At 41.5% G+C, this 20,137-nt stretch overlaps 1 protein-coding gene across 2 annotated transcripts in view; it reads left to right on the forward strand.

Moving 5' to 3' along the window:
- GYG1 (glycogenin 1) overlaps positions 1 to 20,137 on the forward strand; it is a 75,679-nt gene that overhangs the window by 30,260 nt on the left and 25,282 nt on the right. Inside the window, exons 1-4 of one of the 2 annotated variants that reach the window (XM_047875592.1) lie at positions 10,135 to 10,262; positions 12,587 to 12,722; positions 14,578 to 14,752; positions 15,039 to 15,201. In XM_047875592.1, coding sequence (XP_047731548.1) covers positions 10,256 to 10,262; positions 12,587 to 12,722; positions 14,578 to 14,752; positions 15,039 to 15,201 — 481 coding nt within the window. In that variant the 5' untranslated portion in view covers positions 10,135 to 10,255. Of the gene's footprint in view, positions 1 to 10,134; positions 10,263 to 12,586; positions 12,723 to 14,577; positions 14,753 to 15,038; positions 15,202 to 20,137 lie in introns of those variants that run through there. The other variant, XM_047875590.1, reaches the window with a different exon arrangement.

A 20,137-nucleotide genomic window follows, 5' to 3' on the forward strand; every position in this document is an offset into this window, starting at 1 on the left:
GCTATGTCGCGGACGTGTTGAAAACACCCAGCTGTCCTCACCAGCTGAGCATATTCCTTGGGAACCACTAGTAGCAGGGTTTCTGGACCTTTAAAAGTATTTTTTTTTTCTCCTGACCTCAAAAAACATCCACACACCTTCTCTAGACAAATGCCATTTCTTTCAGAACCGATTAGTCCAGGTCTGTCAGACAAATTGCTGTAACAGATATGTTTGGTAAAAGCCGTTCTCTGCTTGTCGGTCAGGTAGTTATACCTTTCTTACAGATATGCCCTTATGAGTTTCACCGACAGTGGTCACAGGCTTTCCTGAATTTGATTCTAGCAGGTGGCAGGGCGGCTCTGCCCCTCCTTCCTTTGGGAGCACTCACTTGCCTCCAGAAAGGGCTGCCCTCAGCTGACACCAACAGAACTTGCCAAAGAGTTCACATGCTGATTTTTTGATAGGCCCAGTGAGGTTAGATGCAATCACCACTCTTAAGCTTTTGGCCCAGCCAGAGGCTGGGTGTATCCCAATGATGTACCGTGACCGAACTGTTTGGGCTGTGGCACCCTGTTTGGCAATAGTATGGTGTAGTTTTATCAAATTCTGGCAACAGCTTTCAGCTCTGTAGTAGTCAAGGAAGATCCTGGCCTGCAGGAAGGGTTTTCCTGATGCGTACTGGCAGCAAAAAAATCTTCAGCTCAAGGTCAGTCCACACTGCACAGATTCTGTGTACCCCCCAGCCCTTAAACTATTGATCACAAATCTGTTTCCGGAAAATAGATGTTAGTAGATGATGTTTCCTAAATACTTGCCAATGAAAATTAACGCGGTAGACATTTTAGTACATTTTTTGAGCTGTTTAAATCCAAATCAAAACTTTTATCTCAATCATCCAACAGAACATAACCTGAAAAACTTTGGGAGCCAAAGATTTATCTGGTTATCACACCAAGAAAAAAAAAATCCAAAAACAAAGAACTTGAAAGTTCATCAGAAGCAAAAGTGAAAACAACCAGAAGCATATGTTTAAGAGCCATATAAAACAAAACAGAAGGGAGAAAGTATTTTTTTTGACATTTATTTATTTTTGAGAGACAGAGAGAGACAGAGCATGAGCAGGGGAGGGGCAGAGAGAGAGGGAGACACAGAATGTGAAGCAGGCTCCAGGCTCTGAGCTGTCAGCACAGAGCCCAACATGGGGCTTGAACCCATGAACCGCAAGATCATGACTGAGCTGAAGTTGAACATTTAACCAACCGAGCCACCGAGGTGCCCCATGAAGAAGTATTTTAAAGCTCAAGGGCTATATTGATCTGTGTGGAATAATAAAAAGTTACTTGTTCTGACTTTACTTTTAAAAAATCCTTAAAATACAGATTTCGAAAAAAACCTTAAATATTCCTTAAAAAATTTTAGTGCCAGGACTCAGTAAACGTCTATTTCTATATAAACACCTCTTTAATTTATAAATGACCACAATAGCGCTAGGGACTCATCATTCTAAGAATTATATGTTACCATAATTACTCTGTGTGCAAAATAGCAATACATCAATGAATGGATCTTCTGAAAACATGTTGCTTTATTAAGAAGTTTTTTTTTTAATAATAAGCTTGTTTTAAAAAATCTTCAGTAATCATTTCAAGCAAAACTGTGTGTATTCATGTATGACAAAAATACCTCTGGACACAGAATCTATTTATTGGCCCATAAAAGGCATATTCACACACCAAAGGTAAACAGTTTCTTAACCCCTCAGTTTCATCATTTTGTGTGCAAAATAGAGCTAATAAAATCTCCTGCACAGGGCTGTTGAAAAGATTAAACGAGATTATATATGTAGTATGTATTCCTTACTGTGCCTTATAAAATTAGCTCTTCAAATAAATGTCTCTTCTCCTTCAACCAGAACTTATTTTTCTCTCTAATTATAGATGGAATATTTTGTCCTCTGTAAAAGGAATTCCAGACGGATAAAGATATTTTAGGAGTTTAGGACATTCCAAGAAATCATTAAGTCTTTGTTCAGGTGAGCCCCCCGCCCTGGAACAAGAGGCGGCTGGAACTATTCTAGAAGCTGCTTAGGAGTTACCGAAAGTGAAGTGGTGTCCTTTGACACCAGCTTTTTCAGGACCTTGGAGCCTTCTTAGCTCTTTTTCACTTCAACTCACTCCTTCCCTGCCTGCTTGTGGGCTAGAAACTCTCTCAAGCTGCTTGCAACATTTGTCTGTCTTCTACTTTCTGCCCCTTTTGATCCTTCTTCAAAAATCCAGTGCCTCATTCATTCCTCCATTTCCTCTGTCTCAAAAGGAGAAGCAGCTGGAGAGAGCTTTCTGACACACTGCCTGAATTGGCAACAAGTGTCTCAGGTCCCAAATTCCGAGGAATGCTCTGCTTCCCACTCAAATTCCAGGGAGGCAGTGGAGTTTAAGAAGACCCAGACATGCCAGTCTCTAGTCAAATGACCTCGAGCAATTGTCTAACTTTTCTGAGTTTCAGTTATATCATCTGTCATATAGGGACAGTAGTTCTGCATGAACCAAAGAAAGCCATTTTCGCCTGGTGGAAAAGAAAAATCAAAACAACTTTTTGGGTTTCTAAACACTGTGTTCAACAGACATCCCTCAACCTCACACTCACCTTGGATGTTCAAGGCTGGGACTGAGCTCAGAGACGTGGTGAGCCTGAGGGTTTGGGTGATGTCCAGTAATGTAAGAGGGCTCAGGACTGTGCAGAGACGCCTGCTACAACCTATAGTTTTGATGTTGTTGTTTAAGCTGGAAGTTTAATTTTTTTTTTAAGAATAAAATCATTGCTAGAGTTCCAGTGGCCTTGTGAAAATATGTATCCAGCTAGATTACCTGATAGGCTTTTTTGAGGATCAAATGATACAATCCACAAGAGAGTACTTTCTATAATATATATTGTGCCCTAGAGGTTTGGTGACAATGGAATTCTCTCTTCAGGCAGAAGCTTACAGTCGACAGGTCACTAAGTCTTTAAATCGTAATGAACTTTGGGGTCATCTTCTCTAATCCTTCTCAGATGAGGCTCTGAGTGTACACATGCTGGAGAGTTAGAAGCAGATGGCATTGGCATGCTAAAGGAAAGTTAATTCTCCAGTAATACATGTGGGGACTTATGTCCCCTGCCCTCTCAGTGTATTATGAATGGACCTCAGATCAGATAATCAACTTTATATAAAAACAATAACTTCCATTCTTCGTGACTCATCCAGTTTTGGCAATGAACTCTGAAAGCTGACTGCCATTCTTATAAACTTAAACATGCCCTACTATACAATCAAGTAATCCTGTTCCTTGCACTTGAGTATTCATGGCAACTTTATTCATAAAACCCAAAGTAGAAGCAACCTAAATGTCCATCTGCTAGTGAATGGATAAATACATCTTGGTCTATGCATGAAAAAGAATTCTACTCAGCCATAAAAAGGCATGAACCATTGATACTCAACAGCATGAATAAACCTCAAAAACCTTATGCTAAAAGAAGTCAGATGCAAAAGACTACATACTGTATGGCTGCAATTATATGAGATTCTAGAAAAAGCAAAGATAAATGGACAAAAGTCAGAGCTGTGTTTGCCAGGGGCCAAGACAGGGGGATGGGATTAACCACAAAGGCAGTAGAGGGAAGTTTTGGGGGTGATTATGCTGATGGTCATATGATAGTATATATTTGTCAAAGCTCACTGAATTGTACACTTTTAAAAAGTAATTTTTATTATATATAAATTATGCTATAATAAAGCTTATTTTAAATAAAAGGTGACTGCCAAAGAGATTATCTTAAGTTTTAGTCTTATAACCAACTAATTTAAAGGATTTAACCCAGAAACTAACCCAGAAACTGAAAGATAACAAATATGGTAACTAAAGTTTTAAAGGTGGTATATATTCAAAGCGTTCAGGGTTAGAGATCCTGGACAACTTTATTCCTGCTTTTTGAGCACCTACCATGTTGTTATCGTGTTAGTGGTAGAATAATAAAAGTACGATTGAAAGATCAAGCAATTACTTTGTCTTTTTAACTAATCTTAAACTAATTACAGAAAGTTATTCCCATGTCTGAATCAGCAACCGTGCCTCTCTAATTTATGGAATCTTCATTTTACCGACAAACCACTACAAAAATCTCCAGAGTCACCCAAATTGAGCTGAAATTTCATTTTCTGTGCTCTACTCCCACTAGAAAGCTCTGATCATTTAATTATTTACTAATTAATTCAACATGCCTCCCCCACTTCCAAAGGATCCACTTCATAAGTGAGGCAAGGGTAATAATGAGGGAAAAACTTAAAGCACAAGTCAGTGCAGGGTAAAAACTAGAAATAGCTGCAATTTTTGCCATGAGTTTCCAAGTGGACCAAAAAACGGGGAAACCTGTATAGATATAAGATTCAAAATGTCTACAAGATAAAGAAAAAACTATTAAGAAGATGCAACATTCTTTCTGATACTAAGACCAGGATGAAAGCTTTCCGACGGATCCTCTGAAAGAAGAAACAGTGTGACACAGCAAATATCATCAACAGCACATAGGAAAAGACGCAGTGACTTTTCTGTGGCATCCTCGATCCATAGAAAAAGCCAAGAACATAATGCCACTCTACTGAGGGAAACATGGTAGCTGGAGGGAAAAGGTGGCAGGGGAGTGACTTTTCACTGCACACATCTCCTTTGCAGCTTTTGAATAGCATTCAACCTACACACATAACCAAGCAGTGGGAAGGACCTCTACAAATTATTAGCTGTATAATGTTAGGCAGGTTCTGTGTCTCACCTCTATATTGGGGGTTAGAGACGATTTACCTCATTAGATTGTTGGTAAGGTTACATGATTTAACATGTATAAAAAACTTAGCATCAGGTAAGTGTTAGCTGTCACTAATGACAATGCCGAAGTGGAATTTTGTAAAGATTGTCTTGTCATGAAGCAAAACAGTGTTGTTCCTTGTATAAAGCTCAGTGAAAATCCCATTTGAGTCAAGAATATAAATTTAGAGTCTCTACTAGATGTGAAAATCAGTTGTCATGCCTGTGGAGTTTATACAGCTAACAGATCTAATTTATTAAATTTTGTAAAATTTTTATTTATTTTTGAGAGAGAGAGAGAGACAGAGTGTGAGTTGGGGAGGGGCAAAGAGAGAGGGAGACACAGAACCTGAAGCAGGCTACAGCCTCTGAGCTGTCAGCACAGGGCCCGATGCGGGGCTCAAACCCACGGACCACAAGATCATGACCTGAGCCGGAGTCAGACGCTTAACCGACTGAGCCTCCCAGGCACCCCAGTAACAGATGTAATTTATTTTAATTTTGTTATGTGTTTTAAAAGACAATGTATTACTAAGCATTGTTGAAAAAAATTAAGGAAGATATAAATAAATGAGAAAACATCTCATGTTCATGGATCAGAAGGCTTAAGTTTTTAAGGGGTCAGTTCCCCCAAATTGATCTAAAAATTCAATACAATCTCTATCAAACCCCATCTTCTTTTATTGCGAAAATCAATAAACTGACCCTTAAATTCATATGGAAATGCAAGTGACCCAGAATAGCCAAAACAATCTTGAAAAAAGAACAAAAATGGAGGACTCACTCTTCTCAATTCCAAACTTACTACAAGCTGCAGAAATGAAGACAATCTAGAATTAGCATTAGGATAGACACATAGATCAGTGGAGTAGAATGAGTCCAGAACTCATTGTCACATTTATGTTCAACTGATTTTCAAAAAAGGTGCCAAGACCATTCAAAGGAGAAACAATTGTCTTTTCAATAAATGGTGCTGGGACAATTCAGTATTCACATGCAAAAGAAGGAAGTTGGACTTCCATGTCATGTGACACACACAAATTAACACAAAATGGATTATAGACTTAAATTTAAGAGCTAAAACTGTAAAATTAGAAGAAAACGTAAGGGCAAATCTTCACGATGGGGAGTTAGGTAGTGGTTTCTTAGACATGACACCAAAAGCATAAGCAAAAAGAAAAATAAATAAATTGGATTGTGTAGAAATCTAAAACTTTTATGCTACCAAAAAATACTATCAAGGAAGTCAAAAAGTCAACCCACGGAATAGGAGGATATATTGCAACTCACACACACACACACACACACACACATATGTATATATATAATTATAATATATTTATAAATAAAAATGTATAATATATTTATAATCTTTATCATAAATCATACATATCTGATAAGGGCTTGTACCCAGAATATATAAAGGACTCTTACAACTGAATGATAAAAAAAAAACAATTCAATTTAAAAATCAGTAAAGTGTTTTAACAGACATTTCTCTAAAGAAGATATGCAAAGGGACAATAAGCACATGAAAAAATGCTCAACATTGTAAGTCACTAGGGACTTATGCAAATAAAATGCACCACGAGATACTTACTACTCCGATCCCATTAGGACAGCTATAATACAAGACAATATTGGCTAAGAAATTCTCATACCAAGGGTAATGCCAAATGATGCAGGCACTTTGGAGAACAGTCTGGCCATCTTAAAATGTTAAAGATAGAGTTACCATATGATCCAGCAATTCTATGGTTGGTATATATCCAGGAGGAGATTAATATATATTATATATAAATAAATATATACCTCACTATATAATTTAAAACATATGTATATATATATATATAGAGAGAGAGAGAGAGAGAACAAGTGAACAGAAACTTGGACACAAATATTCATGGCAGCATTATTTGTAATAGCTGAAAAGTGGAAACTACCCAAATGTTCGTCAGCATGTTTATTCATGAAATGAATAACTAAAATGTTATATATCCATATAATGAAATATTATTTGGCAGTAAAAAGGAATAAAACACTGATACATACCACAACATGGAAGAACCATGAAAATATGGAAGTGAAATAAGCCAGTTACAAAAGATCACATATAGGCAAATCTTTCTAGACAAATCTATAGAGACAGAAAGATTAGTCGTTGCTGAGGGCTAGGGAAAGAGAGAACAAGGAGTGACTGCTTATAGCTATAGCTTTCTTTTTGAGTGGTGTAATGTTCCAAAATTAGACTGTGATGATATTTGCACAATTCTGTGAATATACTAAACGCCATCTAATTGTATACTTTAAATGGCTGAATTTTATGGTATGTGAATTACATCTCAGTAATTTTTTAAAGGCATTGTAACTAGTCAACAGGTCCTTGCAACTTGTCGAGTTTGAGACTCCAGTTTCATTCAAGTGAAGAATGAACAACTTTGGGCCTCCCGGGATAATATTTCTTGAATAAGCTTTCGATTGGCATCACTGGCAACAATTCTGGGTGCAGATTTTGTGTGTTACCAATTAAGGGCAAAATTTTAAATAGTTAGTTAACTAGTTAGTTCCTGTGTCTAGCCAGATGTGGTGTATCTGTTTCATGGACTATCCATGGGAACTGTTTGTGTCTTGGGCCAGCAGGTCGTCCTCTGCTCTGCAATACATTTCCAGGTCAGTTGCTTCCTCCATCAATTAGAGTGTGTGCTCAAGGGAATGCAAACTGATTTCAACATTATCTTAAACAAAACATAATTAGGAAGGTAAGCATCCTGCCAAAAAAATTACATAATGCATCCCAAAACTAAAAATGAATTGTGGACCAACCATGCTAAATATACACATTGAGCATAGGTTTAAATGGTTAATAGTTATGTTAATAGTTACTAGTACTCATGTAGCTTTTCTTTTTAAACTTATATAAATCTTTCTTTTAGGATTTAGAAATTCTGCTACACAAATTTCACCAGAAAAAAGTTAACAAATTAAATTCTCAAATGTTTGTCTCACTAAATGTATGTCTATCCAGTGCTTCTAAATCCTTACAACCCGAATGTTCAAACACCTTGCTATTCAAAATGGTCCCCAACCTCGATATCACCCAGGAAGTCCACTCCAAACTACTGAGTCAGAATCTGTATTTTAACAAGTTCCCCAATTTGTGTGTACATTACAGTTTGAGAGGCGTTGCCCTCCTACCTCAATGTAGAGCCTCAGGAAAACTAGGCAGTGGGCCGCTATTAGCAATCTTGGTTGAGACAGCATTGTAGCAACCTCAAAATGCCCCTATTTGATATAAAATGGGGAAAGCTATACACTTTCTCTCACTGTAAATATGCATGAAACACAGGAAAGAAGGCTGTGGTGACCAATCTTACTTAAACATCCTGGAGGATGGAGAGACAGGAACTTGTTCCTTAGGAAAGCTTCCTTGCTATTCTAGTTGTCCCCAGACCTTCCTCCTGGCTTTGCCCTTTTGGGCCCAGCTTCACCGTTTGTGAAAGCCCAGCCTGGACACTTAGCTGTCAAGCAGTAGGTGGTAAAAAAAAAGTCACTAATAGCAGCACAGTTCCTGAGTGAAAGATGAAAACCTCACTGTTCCAGGTCCACTTACCAGCATGGAAAGAAATAATCTAGACCTTAAATACAACTGTTTTCCCTCTCCCGGGTAGGTACAGTTCAAGTACAGGCTTCATATTCCTTAAAGAGTGCCAACTCTTCTAAAGCCACAGGGTTTGAATATATGGAAACCCATGCACTGTACCTTTGCCCCCCGCCCCCCCCATTTCTACTTTCTGCAAAGGAAGTTGATAAAGCCAGCTAACCAGGATGTCTTCCCAAGTGCATCAGTGGTCTCCATGCCAGGGTGGGGTTGGAGGAAGGGGAAGGATTCAAGAGAGTCTCCTGGAAGATGATAATTAAGATGCTGATTCTTGGGTTCTGCCCTTAAGATTCTGATTCAGGGGGACCTGGGTGGCTCAGTTGGTTAAGTGACCAAGTCTTGATTTCCACTCCAGTTCATGAGGTGGAGCCCATAAGGTGGAGCCCATGTGGGGCTCTGCACCAACAGCGGGGAGCCTGCTTGAGATACTCTTTCCTCTCTCTCTGCCCCTCACTTGCTCAATCTCCCTCTCTCCCTCTCTCTCTCCCTCTCTCCCTCTCTCTCTCTCTCTCAAAATAAATAAATAAACATAAAAAAATGATTCAGGAGGTCTGGACTTAGGACCAAAACTTAACATTTTAACAAGTGCCCTAAGCATTCTGATATAGGAGGTGCAGGCATACACTTGAGGAAACAGATAATTATAAGAAATAGTAATACCACCTTTGCAATAGAATGCTTATTCTTAAGAATATATTTCATTTTTTGAATTTATGTTGGTAATTTCCTATTTGGCTCCCATTCAGCATTTACAGGGCAACTAATATTTGCAGAGAAATGTACTACCTGCTCCTTTCCTGGTATATTTGGACTGGGTGGAGGGGATGGTGAGAGAAGGGTGTGATCACAATAGAGAGACATTTCTCAACTTCCTAGAGAAATGATTTGTGAAACAGATTAACCTAAACAAGTACATTACCCAACAACAGTTACCATAATTTGCTAAACTTTTTAGGGCACCAAGGTACCAGAAATGTCATGGCCATACTGGCAGGAAGGGTCAGTTCTGTAAACCAAACTGCCTACCTTCTCCACTTAGTGAAATGACCACAGGCAAGTAATGTCACCCTTCTGCAACTCAGTTTCTTCATCCGTAAAATGAGTATTGTAATACCCACCTCATCGAGCTGATATAAGGATTAAAATGAAATACTATCTAATCGATGCAGAGGGCTCCAAGAATGTAAATCCTATAATGAAGTTTCATTCATTTGTCAGTCAAAGCCACAAAACCATTGTGAGAACACTGAGAAATGTTTACAGAGGCTGATTTGTAATTTGATTGGTAGGTGAAAAGAGTGAAATTTAAACTTTATTTCAAACAGTTCAAGTGAATGATTGTGACCACAGTGGTCGTCGGTTTTTGTGTCTTTGGGTTCTCTAACCCGAGGCTGCTTCTTCAGGAGTTGGTGCTGCTGATGTCACGCTCGGTCCCAAAGTCCCGCTCCAAATCCCCGGTCTAGTGGGGGATGCGGAGGCACGAGGTCCCAGGCAGGTGCCCCTCGGGAACAGGACCAGAGGTGCCAGAGAGCTGGAACCGGGCCCAGCCCCGAAGGTGCTGGGGCTGGCAGGGGACCCGGGCCGGCCGCTCAGCTGGGAGGATGCCGGCGGGCGCGGGGAGCGTGCGCGGCCACGTGACAGCCGCTATAAGAGCGCTCCGGGCGGACGCTCAGCTCCCGCCGCGCCTCCTCTTTGGCCGCGCTCCCTCCCGGCGCCCGGCTTCTCCCAGCCACCAACCTGCGGCTGCGGCGGCCGCCCGCCCCTACCCGGCAGCACCATGACAGGTAACGCGCCTCGCCGCCCACCGCCCCCCGGACCTCCGACTCCCAGTCCCGCGCCGTCTGCCCGCCCCTCAGCCTCGGGGGAGTTGCCGGCAGGACTAGGACCGCCGCAAAGTTGCAGGCTGGCTGCAGCCGGGCGTGCCGCTTCCTGCGTCAGCCGCTGCCCGGCCGCCCCTGGCGCAGGAGCTGCCGCCTGGAGCCCGGGGCGCCGTCATGGGGGGCAGCCTGGCGGGCCCTGGGCCCTCTGCCGAAGCCCCCGCTCCTGCTTCCGTCTCCGTGCCCTTCCTCTTGCTCTCGCCGTGAAGGGCGGACGGGCGGAGCAGCTGCGGCGGGGCTGGGTGGGGGTGGGGAGCCGGCTCCTGGGGGCGCCGGTCCCGAGCCCCGGAGCGCGGCGCGATCGTGGGCGGCCGCCCCCGCCTCCCACAAGCAGGAACACCTAGAAGGGCCGGCCGCGAGACGGGGACGCCTGCGGCCCCGGCCCGGCACCTCCGCCCGGGCCCTGGCCCGGGCGCTGGCCGCCACGCTGAGACTATTTTTAGGCCTTTGGGGCTGGGTTGCGGAAAGCCAGAGCCAGGGGAGTGCCCTGGGGGAGCGGGCCCCGTGCGGTGGGCGTGCGCCGGCCCACTTGTTGCAGGGGTCGACTCTGCCCCGAGAAAAAGAAGCTCCAAGATAACCGGTCCTTCTAATGTTGACGAGGCTAATCGCGTGGTTGTTACAGCAATTGAACTGCTAAAAGATTGCAGATGTACCCAGAGTTCGGTTATATTCTACCCAACTGTCATTGGTCTTTTCTGTTCATTTGTAATGTTTGCTGGGTGTTCCAGCTTATGTTTTTAAGCATTTGTCCTGTACTTCGTTTTGGATATCATACATATCCTTGCTTCTTTAAATCCTATTTACCTTATTAAACTCTTATCCAGGTTCCCCTGGAATCAGGACTGCCTTTCAGTTAAAACATTAGTCATTATCCCACCTCCGTCCCCTCCGCCCCTCCATATTAAATACTCTTGGACCGACTGCCTGAAATGTTGCCATCTTAACGATGGTTTTAAGGAACAAGTAAAGGCAGACATTGATGGGGATGTCAAGTGACAGGTGTCATTGTGCTGAACTTTCCTACAATGTGACTAGGCAGGAAGCCCATGGCCCTTGAGGTGTTGGGGGACACCAGTTTTCTACAATTTAATAGTGAGCCTGTTTGGGAAGAGAGTCCAACAGGGTATGAAGATGCCCTCTGGTTAGAGGCTGGCTCATGTGCTAGCCCCTTTGATAACCTACAGCTTTCTCCCACTTCTCCATGGAATTTGCTCTGCCTCTAGCCTCCACATTGGAAAATGGGCAAGGGGAGAATGAGAAAGCGCATGACTTCGTGACGAAATGTCCCAACTCCTTGGTTGGACAGAGTGTCCCAGGTGACCCCTGCCAAATGTATCCTATACATTTGGATGCCTACCAACTTGCCAAAATCCCCTTAGAGATAGAGTCTGCCCCAGAATCGTTCCAGGGAAGAACTGGAGAAATCCTAAAGGCTGGGCTGGTGGTCTTGGGAGGGAGGGGCTTGTTCAGTAGGAAGAATAATCTGTGTATTTGCCTTCCCTTCTGGCGACTGAGTGATTGAGTGTGTGTGTTGGGGGAGGGGGTCCCAGGGTGCAGGGTAAGGGTGCTGCTTGCTTCTCCAAGGAAAAGGAAGCAGGTTTATTTGTGATTACAAAGTGGTCCCTAAATCCAATTAACAGTGATTGGCCACTGTTCAGATAGAAGCACCAAGGAGGGAAGGCCTGTGGAGGTGATTTTTGAGCAGAGACTCAAAGTGACTGTTGAGATGTGGTGGGTGGTGTGGGAGCCTTTGCTCCAGGTTGAGGAAATAGTCTGTAAAGCCCGAGGCTTGGCAGAAGCCTAAGCATCAGAATGAAGAAGATAGCCTCTGCTTTCAGGTGCTCTCAGTTGAGGTCATTAGTTGGATTTGTGCTTGGCTGAAAATACTTGTAGGAGAAACAGAAAATGTACTTCTTGATTTCTTCATTACCACCTGTTAATTGCCTGAGGTTCACCTGGTGTTAAGCTACCATTTAGTCTGAGAATTTTGCATGTTCGAACTCTAAATTGGATTTAATTTTTATAACTTGGCCTGTGTTTCTGCCAAAGAATGGTCTTGAGTTAGTCTTAAAGTGATCATTTAGGTTCTTCCCCCACTCCCAAAGAGGCTGCTCCTTCATTAACAAAGGAAGTTGATCTCAGAGGAGCTAATTTTTCCCAAGTTAGTGGTTGAAAAGACTCCTGGGGTAGGATATTATAATGAGTGTGGTTTTTTTTCTCTTTGTATTAAGATCAGGCCTTTGTGACACTGACCACAAACGATGCCTATGCCAAAGGAGCCTTGGTCCTGGGCTCCTCTCTGAAACAGCACAGGACAACCAGGAAGCTGGTCGTTCTTGCCACACCGCAGGTCTCGGACTCCATGAGGTGAGGACCTCCCTGCTTAGCTGTTGGTGGGGCTCCCACATCCTTACCCCACTTCTGGTGTCAGTGGGTATTGAGGCCGTTCCCATTCCAGGGGTTGAGCCGTAGGTGGAGAAGGATCAGAGTTGCTGAGTGAAGGATTCCTGGATCTGAAACCTCTTCCTAGCTCTTGGGAGATATTCCAGCTGATCTTCCTTCTGGGAGGTGCTATTCTGACCCATGCTTTAACTGGTTCCAGCTGGGAGAAGGCCTCTCCAGTAAGCAAGTTTTCTAGGATGACCTGAGTGAAAGTTTTAGTCCAGGCATTCCTTTTATGTGGTCACACTTCACTTACATTCCTTTCCCCAAATGTAGCAGGGCTACTTTGTTTCCTGTTCCCAACTAGGGAAACTTCTAGGTGACTGAAAGTAAGGAGCATTTTTCTCCATTGTCAGTTGACATTTGTAACCTAAAGACCCTCATTTACCATTTAATAGACTAGAATATTTGCCAAAGGGCTCTCTGAACTAAGGATTATGCTAAGTGAGCCTCCTGGGGGTGGGGATTGGGGGACACACACTGCTTGTGATTGGGTTAGTTCACTTTGATTTGTTGGTATTAAATTTTGAAGTATTTGAATGAACTGCCTAGATCCTAATACTACAAAAATATCTGGGCACACTTACAGCTCTGTATGGTGTTTAGTTTTTCTATTTGTCTTAGAAATTGAACATGCACTTCTTGCAACTTCTTACAAGATGTGTAAGCACATGCCAGGGATCTATGAAAAGGCATTACACACACACACACACACACACACACACACACACACACCACTTATGTATATATAAATAATCTCAATACTAACCTTGTTTCTAAAGGGTAATTTAGGAAAATGCCAAAAAGACTGTTTCCTAATGTGTATGTCCTAATTTGCAGTCTATTTAGTGAGGATGTGTGTAAGAAGACAGATGGAGTCTTAGATCCCCCTTTGCTGTGGAAAATAGCTCCACTGACCATTTATTTTGAAAAAGATCAAGTTTACTGTGTGAATTAGAACATATTTTTCTACAGCTTGGGGACAGATAATACAACACCAGTTTTGTTCTGCATGTTTCATATTGTTATAAACTTTGAATGATCTTTTTATCATATGTGTTCCCTTGTGCTGAGCCTAGTGTTTTACGGAAGTATACCCCCACTTAACCCACCTCAACATTGCTTTCTAAAATAAATCTTGAGTTAATTTTGGGGACAGAGGAGTGTTGTACATCACAAACCACAGTGAGTCTCTCACCATGCCAGAAGTGCTAAGCATATAAGTGTGGGTTATATTCAGTGCTAAAGCTTGGCAACTGAATAACTGAGTCCTTTAACTTCTTTTGGGACACACGGTTCTGTCATCTGCTTTAGCGAAAATGGGTAGTTGTAGGCTTCACTGCAGGTATTCTGTGGATTTAGCATCATTTATAAAAACATGCAGTAGCCAGCAAGCATCCGTTCTAATGAAGTATCATTGTTAAATACATAGTCTGTTGTAAAGATGTGCTCTTTCCAAATGGGAGTCCCATTTTGACAGGCTGTTGCTACAATTTGCCTGGCATTCAGTGGTATAATAAAAATTAGGAAACTTCTGTAATAAAGTTTTAAGACCAGTGTTTCAGCCTCACCAAAGCAATTTTTATTAGTGATGTTAACTACATATGCAAGTTAATACAGCTTGGCCTGAAGTAAATTAAGACCTATTTAAGATAGTATATCAAAGTAACAGATGGCTTTAGTAATTGACGGATAGACTAATAAGGCTGCAATAATGGATTACTTGTTACTTGTCTGAAAAGACACTAAGCGCGCTGTTTTCTGGATTTTATCTTGACAGAAAAGTTTTAGAGACCATCTTCGATGAAGTCCTCACAGTAGATGTCTTAGACAGTGGCGATTCTGCTCATCTAACCTTAATGAGGAGGCCTGAATTGGGTGTCACGTTAACTAAACTCCACTGCTGGTCACTTACACAGTATTCAAAATGTGTATTCATGGATGCAGATACTCTGGTGAGTGTGAGTCTGATGACTGAAAAGATGTATATAGTAACTGAGACCAGTTAGGCATTTGAGGAACGCTCTTAAGACTCGACTGTAAAGTTCAGATAAAGCCACTCATTAAAAGCATCAGGTGATGAAGGAGAGTTGGCCCAGGCTGCCTTACAGCTGTCATCCGAATGGTTAAGATCAGCAGCAGATTGCATCTTTTGTGTTGGATAACTTAGGGAGAACTTAAGAGTATGCTGGGGCAGAACATATCTGTAATGCTTCCTCTCCCATCTCCCTTTTGAATTAGGTCCTAGCAAATATTGATGATCTTTTTGAGAGAGAAGAGTTGTCGGCGGCACCAGACCCAGGGTGGCCTGACTGCTTCAATTCTGGAGTCTTTGTTTATCAGCCCTCAGTTGAAACCTACAATCAGCTGTTGCACCTTGCTTCCGAGCAGGGCAGTTTCGATGGTATGTGTCTGTTATCTTTATATTTGAGCTGCTAGTAACTTCTAGGAGCTGCTCTTCTCTGGGATCTAATTGCTTTGATTTCTTATGCCTGGAAGACAGCAACGCATGAGATGTAGTAAACACTTTCATTTGTTTTTGTTGGAAAATACTGTTGTGTGTTCGCATACATGCCTCTTTCTTCTATTAAGTATATGGGATTAACCTAAACGAGGAGAGGCAGTTTTACACACCTGCTTTTAACTGGCTTTCTTGCATCTAAGTTAGAGTATGATAAATGAACCATGGTTATTTAAGAATTCAAAAGACTATTCTTAAATCAAAAGCTTTAACAACTATCTTGAAACCCGGGAAAGCTTAATTGGAAGAGCTAACAGGAGGACCAAGCATTGTCTTCGTGGAAATTGGAGGAATAAGCCTGATAATTTGGCTCTCATTCTCTTGGGAAACATTACAAAAAAGAAGATAGAAACTTTACATGATTAGTCTTTGTCTCCAAGTTCTCATTCTCTATAAGGCTGCACGTCAGAGTGGTGTTTGCAAGGCCAAAGAATCGAACATTGGCAAGGTCAGCATCTGTTTTCCATAATGTATAAGTGTATCTGTAGTTACACGTATATATAGAAAGGTCCTGGCTATTTGTGGATTTAAGGCCCCACATCCTTTTGAGAAATTTAATTGAATGAATTAGATCTGTTTCCATTTCAGGCCAGTCTCTGAAATAATCCCAATAATCCCATCCCAAGACAAAAGCAGGTCTAACAGTAATGTTGATGGATCTTTTGAATAAAGAGGAAAGCCAGTTGTATCAAAGATGAAGGGTATGCTCCAAGACGAAGCCTTCTCAGCAGTGACTTACTGTCAGATACTTGACATCGTGGCAAAGAGCCCTGAGCCCTGAAGCAGAGCCTTGGCTCCAGGGGATTCTTTCTCCCCTGTCTCCTCTCCAAGAGCAGATCTGAGATTTGCAGGGAGTAGATCTTTTGAAACTGGGGGAAACAGCTTTCTTCATTTGACCTTGGGTTTAGCCCTCAATATAGATAGGAAGGTTCATTTCCATTAACTAGTTATAGAGTTAAAAGTCAAAATCTCCAGTTTGCTTGTTTTAAACTAAAAGATTAAAAGTTTGTCAGATTGCTGAAGTTAAAACATTTAAAGGTATACAAAGAACTGAAATTGGGTTGCTATTTGTTGTTGCTACTCACAGAAAATGGTCACTTGAGGATTTGGGATATGCAGCTTTTGAAATGTCACTGAAAATAAGAAAGTTTAAGTCTCGATCTTGAGTCATAATTTGGCTAGTTTATGCTCTATACCGGGAGCTCTCCACGTGGGGCTGCTTTGGCTTCCCAAGGGACATTTGGAAACGTTTGGAGACCTGTTGGGTTGTGACAGCTGGGAAGAAGGGTGCTTCTGGCATCTAGCAGGTAGAGGCTAGGGCTGCTGCTCAGCATCCTACAACACAGGGCAGACCCATGACAAAGCATTATCAGACCTCAAATATCAGTAGTGCCAAGGCTGAGAAACTTTGTGCTAGGCCAAGACACTGCATGCTCTAGAACCACTAGCAGGAATATGTGAACTGTAATGAATGGCAGCATCTGAAAAGTGCAGTCTTCTGTTAAGCACCCTAAGTAAAAAATAACATGTTGAACGTTCACTGTGGTCAGGGCCAAATGCAACTTCTTTTCTGATGGACTTTTTTTAGCTCCATATAAGAAATGAAAAGTGTATTAGTATTTGAGTTCAAAACACACGTTCCCTATTTGTGCTGCTATTACTAAAACCTTTGCCATAAAAGGAAGAAGGTGAGTGTACTTTCAGAGGAAGTCCACTGTTAACCTTCCTGGCAAAATACAGCTTTCTTCACCTCTTCTGCTCAGATTTGAAGGAAGTAGGGAAATATGCCAGAAAATTAGTGTAAATTCTCCGCTCCAGTAAACACACTGCATTCTCAAGTAGATGGAGCAGCCTGAAATCCCAATGATTGTAATAGCGTAAAGAGAATCCATTCAATTTCTAATCCAGAAGAGTACTACTAGATTTTGTTGAGAGTTGAGAATTTGGGTACCAAACCTGGTACCTGTACCAGGTTACAGTTTTAGCATATAAAACTAATTGATTAACTTGTAGAAACCAATCTGGATCATCTACCTTGTTTGAGATACAGGAGGTACTAGAGGAGTTGAATTCTTTGTTAAGAAGCCAGAATGTGTGAAAAGTGCTCAACTAGAAAGCACTTTCTGCTTTTTCAGCCAGAATCTGAGACCACTGAGAGATTCCCTGTGTGCCTGGTAGCATATTTTAGTCTTCAGCAAGGTTTCCAGGAGCTGGTCTTTCTCTAAGGTGTTCCATTTCCTGGCTTGTTGGTGGCAAAGGATAGAGTTTTCTCTGTTAATAGAAATGCTTAACCAAAGGAGTTGAAAATTCAGTTATGCAGATGGAAACTGACAGTTACTCTCAATATGTTGTTTAAATTCAACAGAAGACTAGCAGCTCTTAAATGAAAGGTAGTTTTCATGTTGTGTTAAGCTTTACTTCCCAAAGAAAGCTCACAACATACTGTGGAAGCCTGTTCCACTCTGGAGAAGTTTACTGTCCTATTGAATTAATACCTGTACGACATAAAGACTTACTTAGACTTACACGTAACATTTCTTTGTGAGCTACATCTCTTTCTCATGACGGTGGTAACCTTGCTTTGCTTCAGATTTTCAGTGCTTTGCCCTATTTTGTTTAGATGTTCTGTCCTAGGCACTGAGATAGGAACGTTTTCAGATGTTTCCTTTCACATTGTCTAATCTCCATAAGTATTCACCATCCACCTTCATCCCCTATTTTTACTCCACAGGGGGCTTAGGACCCAGCATCTTCAGACTGGTACTAAAGAAAACCCATTTGTAGGTGATTGTATCTTAGTCTGAATATCTTGCAAGTCCTGCTTAATCTCTTGCATACATTCAGCAAAAACTATGGGGCCTGGTGTCCGCTGACAAGCCACACAGGCTGCTGATGGCTGAGTGTTGGCAGCTGCTCTCCCAGCCCTTCTAATGCAGAGGAATGTGACTGTCATACTTCTAATCACCAGCCCTCTAATTACTGCCTCCCCCGCCCCTGCCCCAGGGCCTCTGGCCAAGAGAATAACCCTAAAATGGCAATCACACTAGACACTTTGACTTTTCTTTCCAAATATAAATAGAGTATTAGAATTTACGAGTGACTTGCACACCTCGTTCATGACTGATGTCTGATTTTCCGTAATGAAGCGTCTAAGTTCTATACCGTTTGTATTTGCAGACTGTCTTGGCACTTACGTCATAGGTGACGTTACATGTTTCCTGAAAGTTGAACAATGGCTGTTGTGAAATATATATGCACTAACATTTTCGAGAGCGTGACATGATCAGGTTAATTCAGCAATGAGAGGAAGAGAGCGATTATATTAGATACTAAGCGACAGTTTTGTCTCTACATACTCAAGTACGACGAAGATGATGCACTTGGCTCTTGAAACCAATCTGAATGCAAGTTGAGGCTTATTTTCTTTTCTGTTACTCTAAAGCCGCCTAAATTAAGGGTACTTGTACGGTTGAAGAGTTTAGTGTTTGATAATTACTGTCTGTTAAATTTTATCTGTATGTGTTAGTTTCAAAAACCTAAGTCAAAAAGAGGAATTCATATTTTCCAACTTGGAATGTTCTTTTTAAAAAAATTTGGAGATTATGTTACTGTAACTTAAACACCCAAAACTTGTTATTGGAATAATGAAATTTTGGTCTATGGTTGAATTTTCAGAAAGAATGGGAGACAATAAATTGGAAGTAGAATATTAGCTATGATTTTACTTTAAGTAGAATCCAAGATCTTCTGTGAGATCCTTCTACCTACATGTTCCATATCCTGAGTGGTCATTGAGACCCTTAAACTAGAAGACCTTTTTTCTCTGCTTAGAGATGTAGTAAACCAAGAGAGTATGAAAAGTTGTTAAAATAATTTATAACAAAAGATTTGGTGTTAAATTCTTATAAATTGTAAAATTGACCTCCTATTAATCTTTGAAGTTACCTAGGCTTCAGATTGGACCTGCCCAAAAAAGGAATCAAGGTGAGAGGTATTTCCAGATAGCACTTGTCTTGTTCAACCCAAATGAGCTCAGAAATTCAAGTGTGCCTCACTTAGTTTGCTGACTTGATGGGTTCTACCTTGACAGCTGCCTGGAGGCTTGCACCAGCTGCCCAAACACTAGGCTGCTTGTGGCCCTTAGGGTATTTCATCAATTGCTTTGAAAATTACTCCGTTCTCTTACATTTATATCATTTAATTGATCGAGTAATAAGTGTCTTGAATTCAAGTGCAAAAAGCAAAAGTCATGACATGTAATATCAAGACAAATGAGCACCCATGTTTTTTTCTCAAGAGCTATTTTTATCTCATTGTACCCTTGAGTATTTCTTTTAAGTTAGCCATCTGTTTGTCTCTAGCCTTGTAACCAGCAGAGATCATAAACCCCGTGAGAAACTGAGGAGGAGGAAAGGACTAATGGTCCATATTAGTATGTACAGGCTCTTCTGGTCGTACTCCTTTTTTTACTTATTTCTCAACAGTCCTGTGAGGGTACTCATTCACCCACTCACTCATTAATGTATTCATTTAACAGGTAATTATTGAGGGCCTGCTGTATGACTAGTACTAGGAACTTCCTATAATGATTCAGGACAGCAGCTTGCCCAGTGTTCCTTAGCTGCTGGCAGAGCCAGGTCTGAACCAGACAGTGTTCCTTGACTCTGTAGCTGGGGTGTGTGTGTACGTGTGCTTCCTTCTCTCCCCACTAGTCCATACTGCAGCATTCACAAAAATGTACCCTGGTAATAATACAGGATGGAGGAGAATGTCTATTACACAGCCCTTATTACAGATTAATTACTTAAAATTCCTTCCT

This window comes from Prionailurus viverrinus, chromosome C2 (assembly GCF_022837055.1).
Source record: "Prionailurus viverrinus isolate Anna chromosome C2, UM_Priviv_1.0, whole genome shotgun sequence".
NCBI classification, from domain to species: Eukaryota; Metazoa; Chordata; class Mammalia; order Carnivora; family Felidae; genus Prionailurus; species Prionailurus viverrinus.